This window comes from Bubalus kerabau, chromosome 7, assembly GCF_029407905.1.
Source record: "Bubalus kerabau isolate K-KA32 ecotype Philippines breed swamp buffalo chromosome 7, PCC_UOA_SB_1v2, whole genome shotgun sequence".
Taxonomy (NCBI): Eukaryota; Metazoa; Chordata; class Mammalia; order Artiodactyla; family Bovidae; genus Bubalus; species Bubalus kerabau.
In genome coordinates, this window is record NC_073630.1 from 118,140,172 (window position 1) to 118,165,953 (window position 25,782).

A 25,782-nucleotide genomic window follows, 5' to 3' on the forward strand; every position below is an offset into this window, starting at 1 on the left:
CCTGGAGTGCGGAGTCATCTGGACCAGCGTTTCCAGACTGCGGGCGGTAACAGTGCGCTGGAGACCCCTGCCCAGGTCCAGACCAGCACTGAAGCAATGAAATGGAAAACTCGGGAGAGAGTGGAGGGCAGGGGCAATGGAGCAGCGAGCTGCCAGCTCAGGTCCAGGGAGAGGGGCTTCAAACATGTCTGCCTGGGTGTTGACAGCATGGTGATGTCAGATTCATTCATTCCCGTGAGCAGCAATAGAATGTTTTAAACCTCTCATTATACTGATAGTGAATTTGGAATCTTAAGAAAAACAGGCAGTTTAAAAAAAAATTATTACTTTATAATCTCATAGCCAACACAAATTCTGTAATAGGTGATAGGCAGATAAATCAGTTCAGTTCAATTGCTTAGTCATGTCCAACTCTTTGTGACCACATGGACTGCAGCATGCCAGGCTTCCGTGTCCATCACCAACTCCTGGAGTCTACCCAAACCCATGTCCATGGAGTTGGTGATGCCATCCAACCATCTCATCCTCTGTCATCCCTTTCTCCTCCTACCTTCAATCTTTCCTAGCATCAGGCTCTTTTCCAATGAGTCCGTTCTTTGCATCAGGTGGCCAAAGTATTGGAGCTTCAGCGTCAGCATCAGTCCTTCCAATGAATATTCAGGACTAATTTCCTTTAGGGTGGACTGGTTGGATCTTCTTGCAATCCAAGGGACTCTCAAGAGTCCTCCCCAACACCACAGTTGAAAAGCATCAATTCTTCAGCTTTCTTTATGGTCCAACTCTCACATCCATACACGACTATTGGAAAAAACCATAGCTTTGTCTAGACAAACCTTTGTTGGCAAAGTAATATCTCTGCTTTTTAATATGCTGTCTAGGTTGATCATGGCTTCCCTTCCAAGAAGCAAGCATCTTTTAATTTCATGACTGCAGTCATCATCTGCAGTGATTTTGGAGCCCCCAAATATAAAGTCTGTCTCTGTTTCCATTGTTTCCCCCATCTATTTGCCATGAAGTGATGGGACCGGATGCCATGATCTTCATTTGTTGAATGTTGAGTTTTAAGTCAGCTTTTTCACTCTCCTCTTTCACTTTCATTAAGAGGCTCTTTAGTTCCTCTTCACTTTCTGCCATAAGGGTGGTGTCATCTGCATATCTGAGTTTATTGAGATTTCTCCCAGCAATCTTGATTCCAGCTTGTGCTTCCTCCAGCCCAGCATTTTGCATGACATACTCTGCATGAGTTAAATAAGCAGGGTAACAATATACAGCCTTGATGTACTCCTTTCCAAATTGGAACCAGTCTGTTGTTCCATGTCCAGTTCTATCGGTTGCTTCTTGTCCCTCTTACAGATTTCTCAGGAGGCAGGTCAGGTGGTCTGGTATTCCCATCTCTTTAAGAATTTTCCATAGTTTGTTGTGATCCACACAGTCAAGGCTTTAGCATAGTCAATGAAGCAGAAGTAGATGTTTTCCTGGAATTCTCTTGCTTTTTATATGATCCAATGGATGTTGGCAATTTAATCTCTGGTTCCCCTGCCTTTTCTAAATCCAGCTTGAACACCTGGAAGTTCTCCATTAACGTACTATTGAAGCCTGGCTTGGAGAATTTTGAGCATTACTTTGCTAGCGTGCGAGATGAGTGCAATTGTGCGGTAGTTTGGGCGTTCTTTGGCGTTGCCTTTCTTTGGGATTGGGATGAAAACTGATCCTTTTCAGCAGTGCCGTAGCCACTGCTGAGGTTTCCAAATTTGCTGGCATATTGAGTGCAGCACTTTCACAGCATCATCTTTCAGGATGTGAAATAGCTCAGCTGGAATTCCATCACCTCCACTAGCTTTGTTCATAGTGATGCATAGATAGATAGATAGATATAAATGATAAATAGATATAGATTAATGAAAAAAATCATTGATAGGTAATGGATGACATAGATACAAATATATATGGACGGATATAGAAATATTTCATATATGTGTATATGTATACACACACACATATATTATGCGGGGCTTCCCAGGTGGCTCAGGTGGTAAAGAATCTGCTTGCAGTATGGCAGACCTGAGTTCGATCCCTGGGATGGGAAGATCCCCTGGAGAAAGGAATGACAACCCACACCAGTATTCTTGCCTGGAGAATCCCATGGACAGAGGAGCCTAGTGGGCTACAGTCCATGGATTGCAAAGAGTTGGACATGACTTAGCAACTAACACACACACACACACATAAACATATAAATTTCCTCCCTGTCTCCTAGTATTTCTTTCTTTTTTTAGTATAAGTGTTACTTTTTTTCCTGATTTTAAGAACATATATACTCATTGTAGAACACTGGGGAAACACATTAAAAACACAAGGATATAAATGTCACCCAAAATCTTATTCTCTCAAGGTGACCACTGTTAATTTATTCCCAAAGCAGAGACATTACTTTGCCAACAAAGGTCCGTCTAGTCAGGGCTATGGTTTTTCCTGTGGTCATGTATGGATGTGAGAGTTGGACTATGAAGAAGGCTGAGCACCGAAGAATTGATGCTTTTGAACTGTGGTGTTGGAGAAGACTCTTGAGAGTCCCTTGGACTGCAAGGAGATCCAACCAGTCCATTCTGAAGGAGATCAGCCCTGGAATTTCTTTGGAAGGAATGATGCTAAAGCTGAAACTCCAGTACTTTGCCCACCTCATGCGAAGAGTTGACTCATTGGAAAAGACTCTGATGCTGGGAGGGATTGGGGGCAGGAGGAGAAGGGGACGACAGAGGATGAGATGGCTGGATGGCATCACTGACTTGATGGACGTGAGTCTGGGTGAACTCCGGGAGTTGGTGATGGACAGGGAGGCCTGGCGTGCTGCGATTCATGGGGTCGCAAAGAGTCGGACACGATTGAGTGACTGAACTGAGCTGAACTGAGTCTATTTAAACTAATATGCATGTGCTTATTTTTCTGATTATAGATGTAACAAATGCTCATTGTAGAAAATCCAAATATAGAAACTAAAAACACTCACAAGCAGACAGGAAAGCACAAAGGGGTGCAGAGCCCCCTCTTCCCACCCGGGACCCCAGCCCCCGGCTCACAGCTCTCGAGTACTGCGGGCTTCAGTTAACAAACGTACTGAGCGAACTGAGGGGGCTCCGTGCAGAAGATGTCCGTCCATGCCTGCCCAGGTGGGACCGGGGAACCCGATGCAGTCTCTGATGCTGGAAAGCGGGGGCTCTGGTCCCGTGTGAAGAACTGAATGCGTGGGTGCCTGCGTGGGCGCGTTCCCCTCCATCCTCGCCTGCCCACGGGCTGTGCTCCCACCAGCCGGCTTTATGGCTGGGGAGGCCGAGGCTCAGACAGGCGCAGCCACCCACCTGAGGCTGCACAGAGCTGGCGTTGGGTCCAGGCCAGGGGGCTCCGTGTGGACACCTCCTGGTTTGCAGCCCCCAGACCTGACCCGAGGGTGCATCAACCTGCTGGCCCTGCGATGATTGAGCCTGGCCCTGAGAGTCACGCTTCAGCCTTGGGCAACCCTGGGGCGGTGTGTGTGTGTGTGTGTGTGTGTGTGTGTGCGGGGGCGGGGGGGAGGCTCTGTTCACTGCAGAGGAGGGTGCAGCCCCCTGTGCAGACCCTCGAGGGGACTCTCAGAGGGGACCCACCTGCCACCCAGAGCTCCAGGACTGACTTGCAGGAAACATGGCCACCTGCTGCCCTCTAGAGCCCAGACTCCCAGCAGCTAGTCACTGCTGGGATGCTCCATCCAGACCCAGGACAGGACACGCGTGGCAGCCCACTGTCCCAGCAGGCTGGGACCCTCGCCTGCAGGGGCGGAGGTGAGGGAACAGCAGAAAGATGCTCTTGGAAGAGAGTCCTTTGCCCTCCACTGTCCGGAACAGGCCACTGGCTCCCGCGTCGAAGCCTTGGGAAGGAGTGGGCGCAAGGTTGGAGTGGGTACACGCACTGGTGAACACTCCTGTTCTCACACACACACACACACGGACACTTACACATGTTCACACGTGACCACGCACTCGCATTCGTACACAGCCATAGACATACTCACCCAGTCCAGGTGTGGAAACAGCCCTGGATTTAGGAATCCAAGTTCTGTGAAGATCTTAGAACCAAACATAAGATCTGATGGGGAACCCAGAAACAGACCCACATAGATGGGTCCGGCTGATTCTGGCCCAGGTGCAAAAGCATTTCAGCGAAGGAAGGACGGGCGTCAACAAACGAGGAGCCGGTGAAAACGAACCTCATGCCTGATGCAGAGTTGACTCAAAGTTGATCACAGCCTTAAATGGAAACCTGTGAAGCTTGTAGAAAAAAGGCAGGGGAAATAACCTGTGCTCTAGGGCTAGACAGAGTTCTTAGCATTGACACCATAAGCACCATCCACGAATGAAGTGTGATAAACTGGACTTCATCAGAATACGACACGTTTCATCTGTGACAGAGCCTGAGAAGGTGAAAAGACGACCACAGAGAAAATAATTACAAACCGTATCCAACAAGGACTAGTACCTGGAATATATAAAGATGACTCAGAACCCAACCGTAAGAGGACAAGCAACCAGAAGATGAGCAGAAGACATGGAGAAACGTGTTCCCGAAGAGAACGGCAAAGAAGCACAGGGAACCATGCTCAGCATCCTTAACCATCAGGGCAATGCAGCGTAAAGAGGGTCCCTGTGCGCCTACAGGAATGACTAACATGAAGGATGGTGGTCCCACCAAACACTGGTGAGGATGCAGAGAAACTGGGTCCCTCCTGCATGGCTGACATGGACGTGAAGTGGTACAGCCGCTCTGGGAAAGTTGGTCATTTCCTTAAAAACTAAGCATGCAACATCCATGAGACTCAGCAGTCTCATGGGCCTTTATCCCAGACTCATGGGCCTTTATCCCAGGGAAACAAAGAGGTTCACAGGAAAACCTGTATACACCAAGGTTCACAGCAGCTTTCTTCATAAGAGCCAGAAACGGGAGACAGCCAGATGTCCTCGACGAACGAGTGGATAAATGTGAGGTGAGCTGGTACATCCATCCCAAGGGCAGTGCTCTGAAGTAAGAAGGAACAGGCTCTACACCACAGCTTGGGCAAATCTGCAGAGAATTATACTGAATGAGAAAGCTAATCCCAGCGATTCTACTCAGAGGATATTCCCCAAATAACGAAATTGTAGAAATGGAGAACAGGTTAGAGGTTCTAACCCCACGGAGTCGGGGATGTGACGGAGAGGCACGTCTGGGTGTGAGCGGGCAGCCCTAGGGACCCCAGGGGTGACTGAATCATGGCTGAGTCACTGTGGATTCCAAGCCATGATACGTGTTCTGCAAGATGTTCGCATGGAGACTGCAAACATGGGTCTCTCTGTGTTATATCCTTGACAATTACATGTGAATTGGCAGTTGGCTCAGCATGAGACTTCTGAGTGTTTTTGAAGCACTCAGGAATACACACACACACACACACACAGGTCTGCATGGAAACACTACGCTGTGGGTGATGGGTGTTGTGCTGACATCACCATTTTTCCTTTCTAGCTACTTCTCTGCCTTTTTGTTTTTTCTTACACTGCCACTATTACCTTCCTGATTATGACAAGGTTTTTATTATTATTATTATTTTTAATATAATTTTACTTATTTATTTTGGCTGTGCTGGGTCTTTGTTGCTGTGAGGGCTCTTAGTTGAGGCAAGCAGGGGCTACTCTCTCGTTGAGATGCTCAGGCTGACAAGGTAGGGTTATTTTTATTTATTTATTTTTTACCCATACCACATGGCACATGGGATCTTAGTTCCCCAACCAGGGATCGAACCTGTGGCCCCAGTGGTGGAAGTGCTGAGTCTTAACCACTGGACCGCCAAGGAAGTCCCTGTGATAAAGTGTTTTAACCAAGGGAAGTGTTTCAGAAGTTAAAACACACCCTCTTAGCTGCTCACAGGCAGCATCCCCAGGTGGTGTGGCTCCTGCCCATCAAAGCCACACGTCCAGACTCAGCCAGAGGCCCCTTCTTCCCCCAGGAAGCTGCATGCAGACCCCTCCCTCCTGGAGCAAGTTGACCTTGAGACCACCCCCATCTGCGAGGCTGCCTGAAAACAGAGAGAGCCCTGACCGCAAGCCAGCCTGCAGGTTCTGGACTTACAGAGCCTCAGTCCTTCACCCTATAAAATGGGGGTCATAGAACAAACTTGTGTGAGGTCCCCGAGGCCATCACGACAGTGGCCACAGACTGGGCGGCTTGAAATATCAGAGATTTCTCATCTCAAGAGCTCTGGAGGCTGGAAGTCCAAACTCAAAGTGTCAGCAGGGCTGTGCTCCCTCTGGAAGGGGGTCCTCCCTCGCCTCTCAGCTCCTGGGGGCTCCAGTGCTCCCTCTGGAAGGGTGTCCTCCCTCACCTCTCAGCTCCTGGGGGCTCCGGTGCTCCCTCTGGAAGGGGCTCCTCCCTCACCTCTCAGCTCCTGGGGGCTCCGGGCAGCCCTGGGCGAGGCCTGAACCCCCTCCAGCCTCTGTTGTCCCCTGGCTTCCTTTCTGTGTCTCAGAGCCGCTCCTCTTTCTGATAAAGACCCAGCCATTGAACTTAGATCCTGTTCTAATTCCATGTGACCTCGAGTTAACTAATTACATCCGCAAAGACCCTATTTCCAAATACGGTCACGTTCTGAGGTTCCAAGTGCGTGTGGATGGGGGAGGGGTGATCCAACTTTTTCCACCGTATTTGTGAAGAAAGGTGAATGAACGTAGTTTACATAAAGGTTCTCTGTCAAGTTCTAGGGTTTGGCAGGTGTAAACCAAGAGCATCGCTAAACAGTTAATGATGGTCATGTTTCATTCCTGACCCCTAGGACACGGTTTCCTGGGTGTTCCCCCAGCGGGCAGAGGGGTGGCAGGAAGATATGATAGGGAGGTGATGGGGAGAGAGGACCTGAAGTAACTGAAGAACTCATTCTTGCCACGAAGTTGAAAAAGTTCCTGTTTGCTTCCTCAATTTCCTTTCCCAAGACTCTATGAGGAAAGCACGGTTATTGGAAGGGCGATGTTCGTGGTGGGGATTAGATGGGTGATTAGACGGCTCGTGTGGGTGAGGAGATGCCGGGGAGGGGTGACAGATGTGGGACCCCCTCCCTGCATAGAGCGCGTGCCCCCGAGCATCACTCCTGGCACCACGTAGAGTGAGAAGATAAAAGAAAATGCAGGAATCACAGCATCAGAGGGGAGGATAACATTTTGTTTTGTTTTGTAATTTCCTAGGAGACTAAGAGTTTTATGCACGCACATCTCCCTGTTCCTTAAACTGTGCAGCAGGTGGGGGGCCTCTCCCTGCCTCCGAGGTCCCTGGCTCAGGCCTCCCTGACCTCATCTGAGCTGACGCCTCTCTGCCTCAGCGGTTGGGTCATCTTTCTGAAATGCAGACCTGGCCCTGGCTACCATTTCCATCCTCTTCTTTTGGTCTGAGCCCTGTCCTCCAGGCTGGGTGGGGGGCAAGGATAGAACAGACCTGGTTCCCTGGGGTCCCCGGGGAGCTCGCTTTCAGGAAAAAAAGGAGTGGGGGAATGAATGAACAAGCCAGTGAATGGCCCATCACTGGCTCCCAGCTCTGCGGCCAGGTCCTAAGCAGCCCTCTGGTGTGTCTTACAGGGTGATGTCCTGACCACCAAGTACCAGGTGGACCTGGGGGACGGCTTCAAGGCCATGTACGTGAACCTCACGCTGACCGAGGAGCCCATCCGGCACCGCTACGAGAGCCCCGGCGTCTACCGCGTGTCCGTCAGGGCAGAGAACGTGGCGGGGCACGACGAGGCAGTGCTGTTTGTCCAGGTCACCGGTGAGCCCATCGCCCCCGCCAGGCCCAGGGCGGCTCCCTGTGAGAAAGCTGTCCTTGGGGAAGCACGGGGGGCCCAGGGGCAGGGAGGCCGCCAGGCGGGGCTGGAGGCCACACCCACGGTGGCTTGTGCAACAGCGCGGTTGGTGGTGACGATGGTGGTGGGGATGGTGGTGGTGATGATGGTCATGATAGAGATGATGGTGGTGGTGGTGATAGTGGTCATGATAGAGATGATGATGTGATGCTAACAATGGTGGTGATGGGGCTGCTGCTGCTGCTGATGGTGATGATGGGGATGGTGATGATGGTGCTGATGGTGATGATGGGAATGGTGATGATGGTGCTGATGGTGATGATGGGGATGGTGATGATGGTGCTGATGGTGATGATGAGGATGGTGATGATGGTGCTGATGGTGATGATGGGGATGGTGATGATGGTGCTGATGGTGATGATGGGGATGGTGATGATGGTGCTGATGGTGATGATGAGGATGGTGATGGTGGTGCTGATGGTGATGATGGGAATGGTGATGATGGTGCTGATGGTGATGATGGTGCTGATGGTGATGATGGGGATGGTGATGATGGTGCTGATGGTGATGATGGGGATGGTGATGATGGTGCTGATGGTGATGATGAGGATGGTGATGGTGGTGCTGATGGTGATGATGGGAATGGTGATGATGGTGCTGATGGTGATGATGGTGCTGATGGTGATGATGGGGATGGTGATGATGGTGCTGATGGTGATGATGGGGATGGTGATGATGGTGCTGATGGTGATGATGGGGATGGTGATGATGGTGCTGATGGTGATGATGGGGATGGTGATGATGGTGCTGATGGTGATGATGAGGATGGTGATGGTGGTGCTGATGGTGATGATGGGGATGGTGATGATGGTGCTGATGGTGATGATGGGGATGGTGATGATGGTGCTGATGGTGATGATGAGGATGGTGATGGTGGTGCTGATGGTGATGATGGGAATGGTGATGATGGTGCTGATGGTGATGATGGTGCTGATGGTGATGATGGGGATGGTGATGATGGTGCTGATGGTGATGATGGGGATGGTGATGATGGTGCTGATGGTGATGATGAGGATGGTGATGGTGGTGCTGATGGTGATGATGGGAATGGTGATGATGGTGCTGATGGTGATGATGGTGCTGATGGTGATGATGGGGATGGTGATGATGGTGCTGATGGTGATGATGGGGATGGTGATGATGGTGCTGATGGTGATGATGAGGATGGTGATGGTGGTGCTGATGGTGATGATGGGAATGGTGATGATGGTGCTGATGGTGATGATGAGGATGGTGATGATGGTGCTAATGGTGATGATGGGGATGGTGATGGTGGTGCTGATGGTGATGATGGGGATGATTGTGGTGATGATGGTGGGGATGGTGGGGATGGTGGGGATGGTGATGGTGGTGATGAAAGTGGTAGTGTTTCTAGTGGGGCTGATGGTGGATGTAGGGATGATGGCGGTAGAGGTGTTGGTGGTGGTGATGAGGTTGATGGTGACAGTGACCAATAGCAACCTGTGACATGGCCAGTGCCCTGATGCCCTCTGACCCATAACCTTTGTGTGGCCCCTGCAGCCCCCCTGCAGGCCCTCTACCTGGAAGTGGTTCCTGTCATCGGCGTCAACCAGGAGGTGAACCTTACGGCCGTGCTGCTGCCCCTGAACCCCAACCTCACCGTCTTCTACTGGTGGATCGGCCACAGCCTGCAGGTACGCAGGCCCGGCCCCTGGAGGCCCCTCCTCCCCACAGGCTCCCATCTGGGGTGGAGCGTGGGGCAGATCCCACCCTCTGTACCGGGCAGGACAGAGCATGCGGCACCATGAAGGTGAGGCGGGTGCACACCAGCCCTCCCGCCACCCTGAGCGTCTATCTGCTCAGGGTCCGGCTGTGTCTGAGTGTGGTGGACACGTGGTGAATCAGATCAGACCAGACCATTCTCTTTCCTGGGGAAGACGTGTGAACAGAGTAGGTGACCTGAGTTAGGGTGTGACAAGTGTCAGAGGAAGGGGACAGATCATTTCTAGTTTCAGAGTGGAGGTGATTAGGGAGGGCTTCATGGAGGAGGGGGTCCCTGGGCTGAGCCCGACCTCAGAAGCATCACCCAGGTTGTGGGTTGTGTCCTGTGAGCCATGGGGAACCGAAGACAGATGCCTGGTGGGAGGTCCTGAGGACCTTTGTGGACAAGGCTGCCCCTTAGCCTGGGGGGAGGGACCCCAAGACCCAAAGGGGATCCTTTGCTCGTTCAGCAAATGGCAGCCCTGCAGCCCCCTGAGACAGCGGCCAAGGGCCCAGCCTGGGCGGGGCTCAGGGCTCAGGACTGTGGTTCTGGAACACGGGGATGGGTGAGGAAGGTGCTCGGGTTCCGGATTCGAGCGGCAAGTCAGCCACCTCCAGCTGAGCTCTTGGAGAGTCACTGTGCCTCCTTGAGCCTCTGTCTTCCCATCTGCAAGGCCCGAGGTCATAGTGCGGACCCCACGATCGACGTGGGTGCCCCACCCCATGGGGTGGGTGCTGAGCCAGGCCCTGGGGTCTGAGCATGAAGGTACTACAGCCCAGCTGAGCTTGGGCTGCGGCAGGAAGGTGAGGGACGCCCAGCCTAGCAGCTGGGCCTTCGACACCATCCACACAGGGGGTCTCGGTGCCTCTGGAGGGCAGGAGGCCCTGGGAGATGCGTGTCTGTGCTGGGGAGCTCTCAGGTCCAGGTGTCTCTCTGGGGGTACCTCCCCACGCCCCCCGGGCGCTCTCAGCAGGCTCCCGTGGAGCCAGCTCTCCGGCCCCGTCCTGAGCCCCACTTGTGCCTGCAGCCCCGCCTGTCCCTGGAGAACTCTGTGACGACGCGGTTTGGGGACCCGGGGGACGTGCGGGTGACGGTGCAGGCTGCCTGCGGGACCTCCGTGCTGCAGGACTCCAAGGTGGTCCGCGTGCTGGGTGAGTGCCCTCTCCCCCACCGCGGCAAGCAGCGCAGCTTCTCCTTCCTGGGAGCTCAGGGTCGGGCCAGGCAGGAGGTTACCCACCGAGGCGCCGGTCACCCCGGAGTGGCCCCGGCTGGACGGAGGTGACACCTTGTCTCCGACACCTCTGGGCTCCCCGGCCTTGGTTTCGCCATCTGTAAAATAAACACTGATGACTCCTATGCACGGGGCACTCACGGGCCCCACACGACACAAGTGACGATGCCGCTGAGGGGCTTGGCGAGGTCACGCATCAGGGGACAGAGCTGGGACTGGGCACCAGCTCTCCCTCCCCTCGCCCCCACCCGCCCGCAGGCACCTGTCCTCAGCACCCTGACATCTGAGGACTGTCACGCGATTCTATCTCAAAGGACATGGGATATTGACTTTGTTGGGAGTCCTGCTCTGAATCTGTGTCCCATTTATCTATTCCCTGCTGGGAGGCTCTGAGCCTCGCCCCCAGGAGACAGTTGCAACTGAAAATTAGTCCTCAGAATGGAAGCGTCCCACCACCCAGGGCCACGTTCCCCTCTTTATCACCCTGATAAAAAGCTCATTTTGCTGTAAGAACAGCATCTGCATGGACAGCAGCCATCAGTTAAGTATTCAGGGGGCAGCCCTTGGTCATTGCTCACTCCCGAGCCTGTGGGCACCGCGCCCCGAGCCTGGGGCCTTGAAACACTCACCTCCACCCATGCTGCACGTTCACGAGGCACCTGTCCCTTTGAGTGCTCACCCTTGCAGAGCCCCCTCCCACTTTACAAATGAGGAAACCGAGGCTCAGGAGCTAAATGGAGAGAGGACAGTTCACTCTGAGGCTCCCAGGGCTGGGTCTTTCTTTCACCACCTGCTGCTTGTTGGTTTAGAAGAGGTGTCTGAGTTGGGGGCCCTGGGGAATTTGAGAGGAAAGAGAAGGTGGGGGCGGGGGGCGGGTGGACTCTGCTCTCCAGGGACTCTTATTCTGGTGGGGGGACAGCCCGGTCAAACTCCGTGGATCCCTGGGAGACGGAAGGCCAAGCTTGTGTGTCCTCGAGGGTTGATGGGGAAGTCACAGAGCAGGCTTGGCTCTCCCTCCCAGGTCAGCACCGCTGGCCTCATCATCATCACCGTTGTTGTTGTTATTATTATTATTATTAAACGGCCGCAGTGCAGTGGGCCCTGCCGGGGGCAGCTGCTAGGACACGGTGGGCGGCAGGATCCACCCCCAGGGCCAGCCCTGGACCAGCCAGGGGGTGTGGCCCCAGCTGTGAAGGGAACAGGGCGGCAACACTCTCCCGACTCCGCCTCTTTCCAGATCAATTTCAGGTCGTGCCTCTGCAGTTTTCCAAGGACCTGGACGCTCACAACCCCAACACCCCCGAGTGGAGGGAAGACGTTGGCCTCGTGGTGTCCCGGCTCCTCTCCAAGGTACCCGGCCCGCCCGTGGCAGAGCCGCCGCCCTTCTTACGCGTTGTGGGTACCCCGGGGAAGTGGGGGGCGGGGGCCCGAGTCCTCACGGCAGGGGAAGTGGGGGGCGGGGGCCTGAGTCCTCACGGCAGGGGACAGGCGGGACGGGCAGGCTGCCCTGCATCCTAATTATCTGTCCTTTGGGTCCGCCAACAACAGTGCTTGGAAGCCACTTAGGATCCTTTCACCTGGCCCTGGGGGACATGGGGTCGGAGCATCCTCTTGTGGGGGAGGGGCAGGGCTGCATGCTCCATGCACATCTAGTGAGCACCAGCTGTTTGCACGAGACACAGTTGCCCTCCTCCAATGGTCCAGAATCTCTTTAAAGTGATTCCATTTACTCACTGCTGGATACAGGAGACAGAGAGACAAGTCTCTGTGGTGTCTACCATCAGGGAGCTCACGGAAGACAAAGGCAGGGTGGGCACAGGGCACTCGAGGCCCCTGATCCCCCAGTGGGAGAAAGCCCAGCCCCCTAGAGTCATCCAGGGTTGTCCCAGGCTGACGCTCACTGTGGCCGTGCCTCCCTTTGGCCCATTAAGAATTTGGGCAGTATTGTCTTGGGCACTGAAGGGTGAATAGGAGTTTGCCAGATGGATGTGCATGGGGTGGGACTTCCCGGAAGCAGAGCTTTGTGGGTTGAGGGAGCTGCGTGGTCAGGAGCCCTGATGCCTGGGAGGACAGCAAGCGAGGGAGGGGTCTGCTCATCTAGAGGCGGTGGGAGAACTGAGCTGAAGGGGGGCAGCCCTGGGCAAGCAGACAGCGTGGTGGGGACAAAAGGCTGAGGGCCCAGGAGAGCAGGGATGCAGGAGGTGGACGATGACGCCAAAGGGTGCTGGGGCCACCCCCATGCCGGGCAGGGGTCAAGAACGGCCAAGACTAGGACAGGTCACGCGGGGTTGGGGAGTGATCGCGGGGGCTCTGGAGCATGGCCGGGGACAGAGGAGGCACGCTGGTGCATCGCAGGGGCTCTGTGTCCCCGCAGGAGACCAGCATCCCTGAGGAGCTGATGGTGACGGTGGTAAAGCCGGGGCTGCCCACCTTGGCCGACCTGCACGTGCTCCTGCCCCCTCCCAGGCCCACGAGGAAAAGGAGCCTCACCAGTGACAAGGTACCTCCCGCGGCCGCTGGGCCGGGTGCCCCCCGCATGGCGTAGGGTCTGATGGTGATACCCAACAAGCACGGGGACCTCAGTCACTCTTCATCATGGAAAGGTTTATCTCTCACCAATCACTGTCCCTCCTCCCCTCTGTGGCTACCTCAGCATCACGGTGGTGGAGGAGTGCGGGGGGCCAGGGCACCGGGCTGGACCAGCCCCTCAACGGGCACGTGCCAATTTCACTCCCATTTCTTTGGCTGGACCTGGTCGCACCACCCCAGCCTCGCTACAAGGGGTGAGCACCACCCAGGGGACTCCGGGACCTGGTTTCAGGACATCCAACTAGGATTGGGACTGAAAGGTGAAAGGGAAGCCCTTCACGCCTTCCAGGGCAGCTGTAATCCCACAGCAAGCAGACAGTGACGAGTGTGGATGAGGACGTGGAGAAACTTGGCCCCTCGTTCACTGCTGAGATGGAACGGGAAATGGTGCAGCCGCCATAGAAGCTGTCTGGCAGATCTTCAAACACGAAGCTACCATATAACACGGCAGCTTCACCCTCCAGGGATGTACCAAAAAGAAGTAAAAGTGTGTGTGTACACACACACTCATGCATGAGTGTCCGTGAACCCAAAGCAGAAGCAACCCAAATGCCCACCCGCAGACGATTGGGCAAGGAGGAGGTGGCCCAGACACACAGCGGAACATTACTCAGCCACGAACAGGAGTGACATTCTGATCCAGGCTGCAACTTGGGTGAACCCAAGCATGATGCAAAATGAAAGAAGACGGTCACAAAAAGCCATTGATGTGCAACGCCATTTATATGAAATGTCTGAATTGGCAAATCCACAGAGACCACACAGGAGTGGTTGCCAGGGGCTGGGGGGGCAGGGGGGTGACTGCTGGTGGGGCAGGGTTTGCCCTGGGAGGATAGAAAGGTTCCTTTGGGAGGAGTTAAACGGTAGTAGTGATCACGTGACTGTGAATATATACTAAAAACCACCGAATGGTACACTTTACAAAAGTAAATATCTCAAAAAAAGAGAAGAATCAGAACCGCAGCCAAGCTCTGGACTAGTTGTGGACACAGATGCCCGTGCAGATGGTCTGGAGAGAGTAACCAATGCTGAGGCGGGGCTGTAGCACGGCCCGCAGCACCCCTGTGTGTGGGTGGTAGCCCCCATTTTACAGACGAGGGGGTGAGGCTCAGTGAGACCCCCACCAGGATGCACAGTGTAGGCATGGTGCCCACCACCGCTCTGGCTGCAGAGCCGTGCTCGAGCCATGCCCGGGAGGCCTCCGGGTGGACCCTTGACTGTGCCGGCCTGACCCACAGCCCTTCCTGAAGGGCATCCACATCTGAACCCGGGGCTCCCAGCCAAGCCTGAGCCCTGATGATAGGTGTCTCCGGACGTTGGTCAGCAGCTGGTTGAGAGTCATTGACCCACTTCTCAGATGAGGATCTGAGAGTAGAGGCTGGGTGAAGGTTGGGGAAGACTGCATGGGTCCCGGCTGCCAGCACTTGGCTCGGAGGCTGCACCCACTGGGGGCACTTTAGAGTGAGGGTTGGAAGGAAAGGAGGTGGGGGTACTGCCCCCATTGTGCTGAGTGCTCAGAGTAAACCAAGGGGTACTCTCCCCATTGTCCTGAGTGCTAGTTCAGTTCAGTCGCTCAGTCATGTCCAACTCTTTGCGACCCCATGAAGCACAGCAAAAAAGCTGAAACTCCAGTACTTTGGCCACCTCATGTGAAGAGTTGACTCATTGGAAAAGACTCTGAGTGCTAGAGTGAACCACAAAGTACTCCCCCAGCATCGTGGGTACTCGGAGTAAACTGCAGGGTACTCCCCCCATTCCCTCATGAGAAACCTGTATGCAGGTCAGGAAGCCACAGTTCGAACTGGACATGGAACAACAGTCTGGTTCCAAATAGGAAAAGGAGTACATCAAGGCTGTATATTGTCACCCTGCTTATTTAACTTCCATGCAGAGTACATCATGAGAAACACTGGTCTGGAAGAAGCACAAGCTGGTATCAAGATTGCTGGGAGAAATATCAGTAATCTCAGATATGCAGATGACACCACCCTTACGGCAGAAAGTGAAGAAGAACTAAAGAGCCTCTTGATGAAAGTAAAAGAGGAGAGTGAAAAAGTTGGCTTAAAGCTCAACATTCAGAAAACGAAGATCATGGCATCCGGTCCCATCACTTCATGGCAAATAGATGGGGAAACAGTGAGAGATTTTATTTTGGGGGCTCCAAAATCACTGCAGATGGTGACTGCAGCCATGAAATTAAAAGACGCTTACTCCTTGGAAGGAAAGTTATAACCAACCTAGACAGCATATTAAAAAGCAGAGACATTCCTTAGACAACAAAGGTCCATCTAAGGAAGGCTAGGTTTTTCCAGTAGTCACATATGGATGTGAGATTTGGACTATAAGAAAGGTGAGCACCAAAGAATTGATGCTTTTGAACTGTGCTGTTGGAGAAGACTCTTGAGAGTCCCTTGGACTGCAAGGAGATCCAACCAGTCCATCCTAAAGGAAACCAGTCCTGAATATTCATTGGAAGGACTGATGCTGAAGCTGAAACTCCAATACTTTGGTCACCTGATGGTTAGAGCTGACTCACTGGAAAAGACCCTGATGCTGGGAAAGACTGAGGGCAGGAGGAGAGGGGACGACAGAGGATGAGAGGGTTGGATGGCATCACCATCTCGATGGACATGGGTTTGGGTGGACTCCAGGAGCTGGTGATGGACAGGGAGGCCTGGCGCGCTGCAGTCCTTGGGGTCACAGAGTCAGACACGACTGAGCGACTGAACTGAACTTCCCCCAGTGTCCTGAGTGCTCAGAGTAAATCATGTGCCCAAAGTAAGGGAGAAGCCTTAGCCGCACACCCGTCCACTGCCAGCAGCCAATCCTGGGGAGTCTGCTGTGTGCAGAGCTCAGGTCTCGGGGCACCATGCGAGATGCTTGTACGAATTCTCACGATGACCTGAGGACAGAGAGGTGCCGAGAGCCTGGGGCGTGGTTGGGAGCCCCGGGTTCAGATGTGGATGCCCTTCGGGAAGGGCTGTGGGTCAGGCTGGCACAGTCAAGGGTCCACCCGGAGGCCACCCGGGCGTGGCTCGAGCACGGCCCTGCAGCCAGAGCGGGGGTGGGCACCATGCCCACACTGTGCTTCCTGGCAGGGGTCTCACTGAGCCTCGCTTCCCTCGTCTGTAAAATGGGCACTACCACCCACCCTCAGGGGTCCTGCAAGCCGTGCTGCAGCCCCGCCTCAGCGCTGGTCACTCTCTCCAGACCGTCTGCGTGGGCATCGGTGCCCGCGACTAGTCCAGAGCTTGGCTGCGGTTCTGATTCTTCTTTTTACTTTAAGATAACGTTTACTTTTGTAAAGTGTACCATTCAGTGGTTTTTAATATATTCATAGCCATGGGACCACTATTACCAACTCCTCCCAAAGGAAACCCCGCCCCCACCAGCTGTCACCCACCGCCCCCGCCCCCAGCCCCTGGCAACCATTCATGTATTGGCACCTTTCTGTTCTTGGTTCAAGCAGCAGAATCAGGTGCTTCCCAGATCCTCCAGGTGGGGAGCTGTGTAAGCGACAGGCCAAGCCAGCACCCTCATTCTGTGAACAGGAGCCGAGTCCCAGAGGCCAAAATGCTGCTGAGGCTCGGCCAGAGTCCCCAGGGAATGTCCCCCGCCCAGAGGTCCCAGGAGCGGAGCCATGGGACTGCCATCCCTGGGGGCCTACTTCCCCAGCACCTCTGCCCCTAACTGTGCAGAAGGGTGACACCTGACACCCATGTGGGCTGATTGAGTCCCTTCTGAGCCCCAGAAACTCCCCGCTTGTGAATTCCCAAACCAGTAGGGTGGCCCAGAGGCCCACTGCCCCTCCTCCACCCCACGATCTTGCAACACCACCCCTGGGAGTTCTCGGCCTCAGGTGTGGGGTCACTCGCATGCCTGGGTCACCTGCCCTGACCCTGCCTTGTCCTCTTCTTGATCTTCCACCTCCAAGAAGCCTCCCCTGATTACTTCTGGGGTCGGGGGCCTCCTGGACATCCCTGGATTACCACACTCCGTGGTCCCTACTAAAGCCGGAGCTCTCTGAGGGCAGGGCCACGCTTGGATCACCTTGTGTCCCTTCAGAGGTTCTTGGTGAGAGTTGGTTGGTGGCTAGCATTCCCATTTTATAGATGGGGTGACTGAGACCCGGAGAGGGCCCCCCCCAGCCCCCTGACCCCAGAGGGTCAGGGCGGACGTCTGCTCAGCTCTCCCACTCCCCCTGCTGGGACCCTGAAGACACCCCTCACTCCCCCGCTCTGTGCTTTCAGAGACTCACGGCCATCCAGCAGGTGCTGAACGCACAGAAGATCAGCTTCCTCCTGCGCGGTGGGGTCCGGGTCGTGGTGGCCATGAGGGACGTGGACACAGGTGAGGGCCCGGGCCGGGCTCGCCTCTGCAAGATGGGATGGGCGGGCGTCCAGGCCCCTCAGACGACGCTGGCTACTGGGTACACTGGGGGCAGAGGGGGCCCCTCTGCTGACCACATGTCCCTCCTGGCCGGGTGGTCGTCTTCAGTTAAATCCTGGTCAGCCTTGCTGCCCTCTCCATGGACGCATAGAGCTCTTGCTTTAATTTACATCATTTAGGGTCTCAGATTGGGCTTCCCAGGTGGTGCCAGTGGTAAAGAACCCACCTGCCAGTGAAGGAGACGTAAGAGACCTGGGTTCGATCCCTGAGTCAGGAAGGCCCCCGGAGGAGGGCATGGCACCCCGCTCCAGCATTCTTGCCTGGAGAATCACTTGGACAGACGAGCCTGGTGGGCTACAGTCCATGGGGTCACAGAGTCAGACGTGACTGAAGCAACTGAGCACGCACGCAGGGTCTCAGATGCACTCTGCCCCCAGGCCCACCACGGACTCTCCTCCCCGCTCTGGGGCAAGAATCTTGGCAGGAGCTGAAGGGCCGCTTTCTGCTCCGTGAAGACGCATGTCCGTGCCAGCATCGGTCTGGATGGAGCTGTGTCCACTTTCTAGGGGGCGAAGGACCAGGGCCAGGTTTTACCCAGTGGGGTCCCAGGTTCCAGGGGTGGCCGCTTCCCACTCTGAGCACTCACAGGCCATTCTGCCCACAGATTTCCCCAGCCTGGGAGGCGGAGGCGGCTACTGGGCAGTGGCGATCCTCTTCGTCAGCGGGCTCTTCGCGGTCGGGGCCTTCATCCTGTACAAGTTCAAAAGGCAAGGCCGCCTGGCCTCCCTGGGCTCACAGGGCATGCGGGCAGGGCCGGAGGGCCACAGAGGGCTGGGACTGTGCCCTTGATGGGCCACGGGACAGGGAGGGGGCCTCGTCTGGACCCGCATGCTGGTCCTGAGTCATCTCGGTCCCTGAGGGCAGCCAGCCACTCACAAGCCAGGGAGCGTCTTCCACCCGATCCTCCCCTCTGCTCCCCACACCCATTTTACAGATGAGGAAACCCAGGCTCAGAGAGGTCAAGCGATTGTCCCAGAGCAACATAGCTGAGCAGTGAGGATCTGACCCCAGGCTGTGTCCTCCACCACCCATGCTCCCCCCAGCGCTCACAAGCCACCCTTCCCTCCACGAGCTTGAGCCAGAGTTGCCTGTGCCAGGCGCCCCACAGCAAGGTGGGGGGTTGGACTCCAGCTTCTTTTGGGGAGGAGTCAGGGTGGGGTAGTGACACCCAGGGTGGGAGCAGGCAGGGGCTCAGGATGAGGCTGAGTGGGTGGCAAGCTCAGTGTGCGGTCATCAGAGGGGCTGTGGTGCCTCCTCCCCTCTGACCTCGATCCTCATCTGTAAAATGGGTTTAATAGCCCGCAGTGCCAGGATTATTCATGGGCGCCTTCGAAGGGGCTGGAGAATCTGATCTTACCCGGATACGGGGCCTGGGGATGGACACAAAGGCCAGACTCATGCCCTGCAAATCCAGCTGTGAGATCCGACCCCCGCGTCACACCCCATCTGGCTGGTTCGACTCCAGTGGCCTCAGGGTCTCCTAGCTCAGGGTCACCATTGGGAACAGTCTGGAGACATCCTGACCCTCCGGCTCCTGCTCCTTGGAGGCCAAGGGTCCCTCCTGCGCCCAGGACTCTGCTGGGTCTCTGTGCTCCAGGACCATTCACACTGGGCGACCCACCCTCCCGACCTGCGGGGCAGCCCAGACTGTAGCAGGGCTGGGTCAGCCTCCCAGACCAGCTCGCCATCCAGTCTGCGGCTCTGGCCAGTCTCTTCCCCTCCCTGGACCTCAGTTTCCCCATCTGTAAAAGGGGACCAATCAGGAGGGAGGCAGGAAAAAGGGAAGAAGAAGAAGCAGGCAGGTGCAGAGGCAGGGCCCTGTCGCCTGCACACATTGTCCTGAGCACGTCTCCCTTCTTACCGTGATGTGTTTAGTTGGAACCTTGTGAAAACCTCCCGGCCCTGGCCTGGCTGAGGCAGGCTGTTAGAGGGTGAGTCCTGAGAGGCTGCAGAGAGGACGGGTGAGACGCTGCCTCCCAGGTTAGAGCTGTGCTGGAGGCACCGGCTGGACTCGGGGTTTGGGCCCCCACCCCCTTCTCTTTCCCCTCAGACCTTAGTCGGGGCAAATTTGGGCTTCTCCCAGGGTAACCCACTGCAGTACTCCTGCCTGGAGGATCCCACGGACAGAGGAGCCTGGCAGGCTACAGCCCATAAAGTCACAAAGAGTCGGACACGACCGATGTGACTGAGCCCAAATGAAGGGCTCCTGAGAACTGCAGGGTGGCAGGAGTTACCCAGGCAGCAGAAGGCAGGCCTGGCCGGTCAGGCATGAAAGGGGCAGGATTCCAGTCTCTTTACATTGCCATCTTCAGACCCCCCGAGGCCCAGAGTGCAGCTCCCATGAGTTGCTCCAGATTTATGGCGCCCAGTGTAAATAGTCCCAAAGGCACCTTGTCTCCAGAGGGGGCGGGGGGGAAGGGAAGACCTTGAGCCCAGCCCAGGAGCTGGCCCCAGGAGAGGCAAGGGTGTGACCGCTGGGCTCACCCAGCGCTCTGAGGGCTTATTTCTGAATTAATCATGGGAGGTGGTTACCATGGAAACCGTGGACGGAGCACAGTTCTGGGGGTGAGTGTGCCCCCCTAGAGCACTGGTGTCCACCTGGGGAAGAAAGCAGAACAGATGGACAGAAGTGCGCCATTTGTCCGGACGCTTTAAGCTTTGTGGGGAGCTGGACTTTCCTAGCTGGTGCAGCCGTCAGCCTGGGCTGGGCCTGCCTGCATAACAAGCAGTTCCTAAGTCTCAGAGTGCTATATTCCCCTGGGGCCCATCATGACCCAACCCACCCCCGGGGCCTGAATGTGCATCCTGCCATCTCAGTATTTCCAGAGAACTGCCGCTGTTGGCGAATTGCCGATGGTGGCTCTGAGGAAGCCCACCCTCCCACTGAGCCTCAGTTTCCTCATCTGTAAAGTGGAACCATGCATCCTTTGGAGTTTTACTCCAACTAAGTGGGCGTCACACACGAAGGAGCCCGGCCCAGGGCCCTGAGCCCAGTCCCAGCTGAGGCAGAGGGGGGCTGTGCCCTCCATCTCCTTTCCCTCTGCCCTGGAGAGGATGGGCACTAGAGGACGCCCCAGGGCCTGGGCAGGGCTCAGCAAACACCTCTCAGAGCCTGTCAGCATCGCATGCCTTGTGGAAACACACGCCTGCTGACCTGATCAGAACCTGGAGGTGATGGGTGACAGGGACCTGAAAGAGATAAAGAAACACCCTCTCCCTGCAGCACGCCTCAGGGGAGACAGATGGACAGTCCTTGACGGGGCAGAGGCAAACCCAGAGCTGTGGGAGCTCACAGGACGGAGGGCTTCCTGGAGGAGGTGGCATGGCGCAGAGGTGGCACAGGAGGCAGATCCAGGAGCGATGAGAACACCGCACAGAAGGGTGGGCTGGGGGCCTCCAGGGACAGGCGTCCCAGGCAGAGCCCTGATCTCCCTGCCACCCACCACCCCCCGCTTTGCAGGAAACGCCCCGGCAGGACCGTGTATGCCCAGATGCACAACGAGAAGGAGCAGGAAATGACAAGCCCCGTGAGCCACAGCCAGGGTGTGCAGAGCGCCATCCAGGGTGAGGAGTTCATAGAGGATGAGCTCCACCCACAGACTCTAGGTAACGCCCGCCCCCAACACCCCCTCCGCCGGGAGCCCCTCCACCACCACCACCAGGCCTGGGGCTGGGTGGGCCCTACCCTGGGTCCTCTCCTTCTGACAGATGATGGCAGGAGTCCCCTGGGGCTGCCAGTGGACCGGGACCCCAGACGCCTGTCCCCACAGTCCCCTGAGGGGTGGGGCAGACAGGAGCGCTGGCTTCTATGGCAAAGCTGCTGTGTTCTGGGGGGTCCCGGGGTCCTCTCCCCACAGTCACCCCCTCCACGCTCCCGGCATCCCTCCCGTCACTGGGATGACGATGCCCTTGGCCGTGCGCACACGACATAACCACCTGTGCACAGCCCTTTACAGTTTGCACAGCATCTCTGTTTCGTGACCCCATTGCCTCCCCCCAGTGGCCAGGGGGGAGGACAGAGCAGCTGCCCACTTAGTGGCCTCCTCTGGGGGTGGGGGTCTGTGTTCACCTCCGGTTCTCTCTTGGGGCCTCTCATGAGCTGGCATTCGTGGGCTGAGCCCCACCATGTCAAAGCTTCTGCCAGTGATAACGCAGCAGCCGGCTCAGCCCGCTGCACCGTCCACCCAGCGCCCGCCTGCGGCCTCTGCGCTGTGGAGACCAGGGAGGGGACAGCCTGGCCGTCACTGCTGCCCCTTGGTTCTGACTCTGTGGTTGAGGTGACCACAGTCTGTCCATCTTTGGGGGAGACACACACTCTGATGGGAGAGCAAGCCCCATCTCCACTCCCTCCTCAACCCATGGGGAGACTGAGGCCCGGGAGCCCTGAGTCCCGCCTGAGTACTGGAACCGCCCACCCGGTGGCCTGAGCGCCGAGTGCTCCAGACCACGTGAATGCTGAATGCTCCCAGCTGCATGAGCACTGAGTGCTCCAGCCGGCATCGCTTCCTCTATAGCCCAGCAGGGGCGCTCCTTTTCAGAGCTGAGACCTGGACTGGCCCGGGGCCAGGGCCACACAGCTGGTGGGGAGTCCAGGGGCTGGATGGAGTCCAGACCCTGGGGCCCCAGCTCCCCCGACCCTTAACAGTCGCTCTGCACCCCACCTGCCCTGCACGCCCCGCCCCTGGGGTGCTGTGACGTCCCCAGTGGGGCCCGAGGAAGCTGCCACCTGGGGGGAAGGGGTTGTGTCTTCGCTGCTCTTTTATCCCCTCAACCTGTATCTGCCGTGTCCCTGGGACTGTGGGAGGCGGAATCGCGGTCCCCACCTTTTAATCGGCTAGAAGTGAGGTTCAGAGGTGACGTCGCCCACCCAGGCGGCCCAGTGGACAGGTGGCTGACCTTGGACCCAAAGCCCGGTGCGGCTCACGGCCCCGTGGCCCCCACTGCCCCGCTGGAACCTCTGGGCCGCTCGGTCTGGATGCGCCTGGGAGGTGGGGGCTCCAAGCGGCCAGCGGCCAGCGGCCACGCCTCTACTCCCCGGGGGTCTCAGGACGCGGCCCCGCCCGGGACCCTGGTGGACCCCTGCGTTTCTGACGGTGCCCTGTGCCCTTCTCTCTCCCGCCGCCGCCCGGGGCCTCGTCGGGCCGCCCTGCAGTGGCCCCTGCCAGGGGGGGACAGAGCCCCGCCTACCTCCCCCTGCTGCTGATGCCGGGGCCGGCCCCCTCTGCAGGTCAGTGGGGGCGGTGGGGGCGGGTGGCGGGCGCGGCCTCACCCCCGAGGCCCCCTGGGTCCACTGCTTGTGCCGGCACCGAGAGACCCGCCCTCAGTCACCCGGCCACCCCACCGCCTCCGCACCCGCGTCCAGGCACGACCCGCACGGCGGGAGGAAGCTCGGGATGCCCCGCACGTCGGCGGAGCCGCACACCGTGCACGCACCGCGCCCGCACACCGCCGCCCCTGTCCCGCGCCGCTGGGCCGGCCGCGCGCTCACGGCGGTCTCTCCTCCAGGGAACCACTCGGGCGTCGTCCTGAGCGTCAGCTCCCGGGAGATGCACAGCTACCTGGTGAGCTGAGGCCGCGGCGGCCGCGCCCGGAACGCTCATCCCCCGCGGAGGGCCCAGGACCACACGCGCCCCTCGGCTCGGGGTGGGACCCGCACCCCCGCGGAGACCTCGGGAAAGCCTCCTCCTCCTCCCGCCGCGTCCACGCCAGCCGACAGCTGCCCCCGCCCCGTCCAGCTCAAGCCCGCCCCGCCTCGCCCCGGCCCCCAACTCTGGACACTGTCAGCCCACACCCCGTCACTCCGGCGAGGAGGCCTGACTTCTCATAGGCGAGGCCGGGCCCCCTGAGGCTGGGGGGTGAGCCTGCTGGACTCTCAGAAACGCAGACCCCCCACCCACCCATCTCCGCCTCCATCACCCGCATCGTGGGCTCCTGTCCCCCGGAGGAACGCCACCACTTTCTTCCTCGGAACCCCCAGGAGGGCAGCTCCCACCGCTCCCACGCCCGTCCCTCTGCGGGGGGTCGTGCACACCCCCTCCAGAATCCGGAAAGCCTGCTGCAGGGTCCCCCTCAAGCCACCCTCCAGGCCTCCCTCCATGCTCCCCTTCCTCTTTTTAACCTGCAGAGATGATGTAAATACCTCTCTAGGTAGCCATTTGCGGTTTTTTTGGTGGGGAAGTTTTCTCTTTTTATTGCCAGGCAGTAGCCCCCGTTCTTGGGAACCCCCTTGCCGAAAGCCCAGGAATGCTCCTCCGCCCCCACTGGCAGCCTTCTCTCCTGCCCCACCTCCCAAAAAAAAGCAAAGCTCCCCCAGCCCCGCCCTCCAAGGGATCCAGCGCCCCCACCCCACGGCTGGCCCATGTGCAGGCTTCTTGCCCAGGATCGGCCGAGACAGATGCCCAGTGCTTTGCGATTCCTCATTTCTAGAGGGAGCCGTGTAGAGACCCAGGAACCAGGAGAGGGTAGAAAGGCAGAGCGCGAAGGGCGACAAGTGGTGCCCACCTTGTCTTAAAGACAGAGCCACGGAGGCCCAGAGAGGGAGTGGCTGCCCCAGGGTCACACACAGCAAGGGGGCCACAGAGGTGCCCCGGGAGCCAGCCCCCCTCCACCCTGCACTTCCCACACAGTTTGACCCCCCTCGCTCACCGATGACTAGAGTCAGGGACTCTGGGAGCATCTAGGGGCGGGGTTTCACCTTTTGCCTTGAAACTGGAAGTCAGCATCCCCTCCCCTCCCACCTGGGCTCTCGGTGGCCAGAGCGTCCTCCCAGAGGTGGGGACACCCCAGATCCCAGGCTAGGACCCCGCTGGCTGCGAGGAGGAGCCCAGGATGAAGCCTGGGGCGGTGGGAAGCCTTAGCCCGCTTCCACAGAAAAGAAAGGCGGCCTGCAGAGGGTCATCCGCACCCCCAGAGCAGCTCCCGCACGCGGGAGGGGGCGACCCTGGCGTCCAGCCCCATGTGTTGCAAATGGGGTCTGAGACCGGCTCAGAAGGGGTCGCTGCAGATTGCTGGGAGGGCAGCAGAGGCGCCCCCTCCCCTTGCTGCAGCCCACCCAGCTGAGCCGCTGGCTGTGCCAGCGTCCTCCACACCCTCCTCGGGGAAGTGCGGGAGTTGCGGGGCGCTGCAGGGAGAGGCTGGGTTCTCAGGGCATCTGCCTCCGCCAGCCTGCCTGCAGTCTCCAAAGACCCTTAGGGAACCCCGCGTCCTGCCATCCACCCCCACCCAGCCCGTGAGCCTCATTCCAGGGTCAGACACCTTCAGCGCCGGCCAGGTCCCAGGTCAAGGTCAGCAGGGAGCCCCCTGGACGCAGCTCAGCAGTGCTTCCCGGTGATGATGCCTCTGTGACCTCCTGACCCTCAGCTGCATTGTCTTGCTGATGCGATAGGGCTTCCCTTTAGCTATTTGTGTTCTTGTATTTTATGTCATCATTTCTATGAAGAGCATTTTGGGTATGCGGACCCAAGAGCCTGGGAATAAGTTGGCATCTATAACTGAATACGTTTCCGTCCCCATAACCATGTAGATCCACACGTAGGTCTGGGTTTATCTGGTTCCACGTTTTGAGGTCCTGCGTCTTTGCCGTACAGGTACTCACGGGCCCCTGGGAAGAGCGGGCTGGGCTTGGACCGCTAACATCTCATTCAGCTGGATCGAGCCCACACTTCTATATGCACATAACAGAGATGCGATAAATTCTTTCTTATTTTTCCTTTTTAAAAATCAATAAATCATTTGTGATGCTTTTAACAAAGATTAAATGCATACGATCGGTGTTTGCCTTATTACGAAGCTATTTGTCAATGTTCCCCTAAACACACACCCAGGGCCCCAGAACTGTGGTGTCACGGAGGCTGGGGCGGGCCAGGGGTCTCTGCACTTTGG

At 57.2% G+C, this 25,782-nt stretch overlaps 1 protein-coding gene across 1 annotated transcript in view; it reads left to right on the forward strand.

The window, feature by feature from the left end:
- Positions 1-18,876, forward strand: part of SORCS2 (sortilin related VPS10 domain containing receptor 2) — a 329,996-nt gene extending 311,120 nt beyond the window's left edge. Inside the window, exons 27-33 of the mRNA XM_055587427.1 lie at positions 7,629-7,815; positions 9,431-9,564; positions 10,660-10,783; positions 12,101-12,213; positions 13,238-13,363; positions 17,703-17,802; positions 18,506-18,876. Coding sequence (XP_055443402.1) covers positions 7,629-7,815; positions 9,431-9,564; positions 10,660-10,783; positions 12,101-12,213; positions 13,238-13,363; positions 17,703-17,802; positions 18,506-18,690 — 969 coding nt within the window. The 3' untranslated portion in view covers positions 18,691-18,876. The remainder of the gene's footprint in view (positions 1-7,628; positions 7,816-9,430; positions 9,565-10,659; positions 10,784-12,100; positions 12,214-13,237; positions 13,364-17,702; positions 17,803-18,505) is intronic.
- Positions 18,877-25,782: the final 6,906 nt, after the last annotated feature.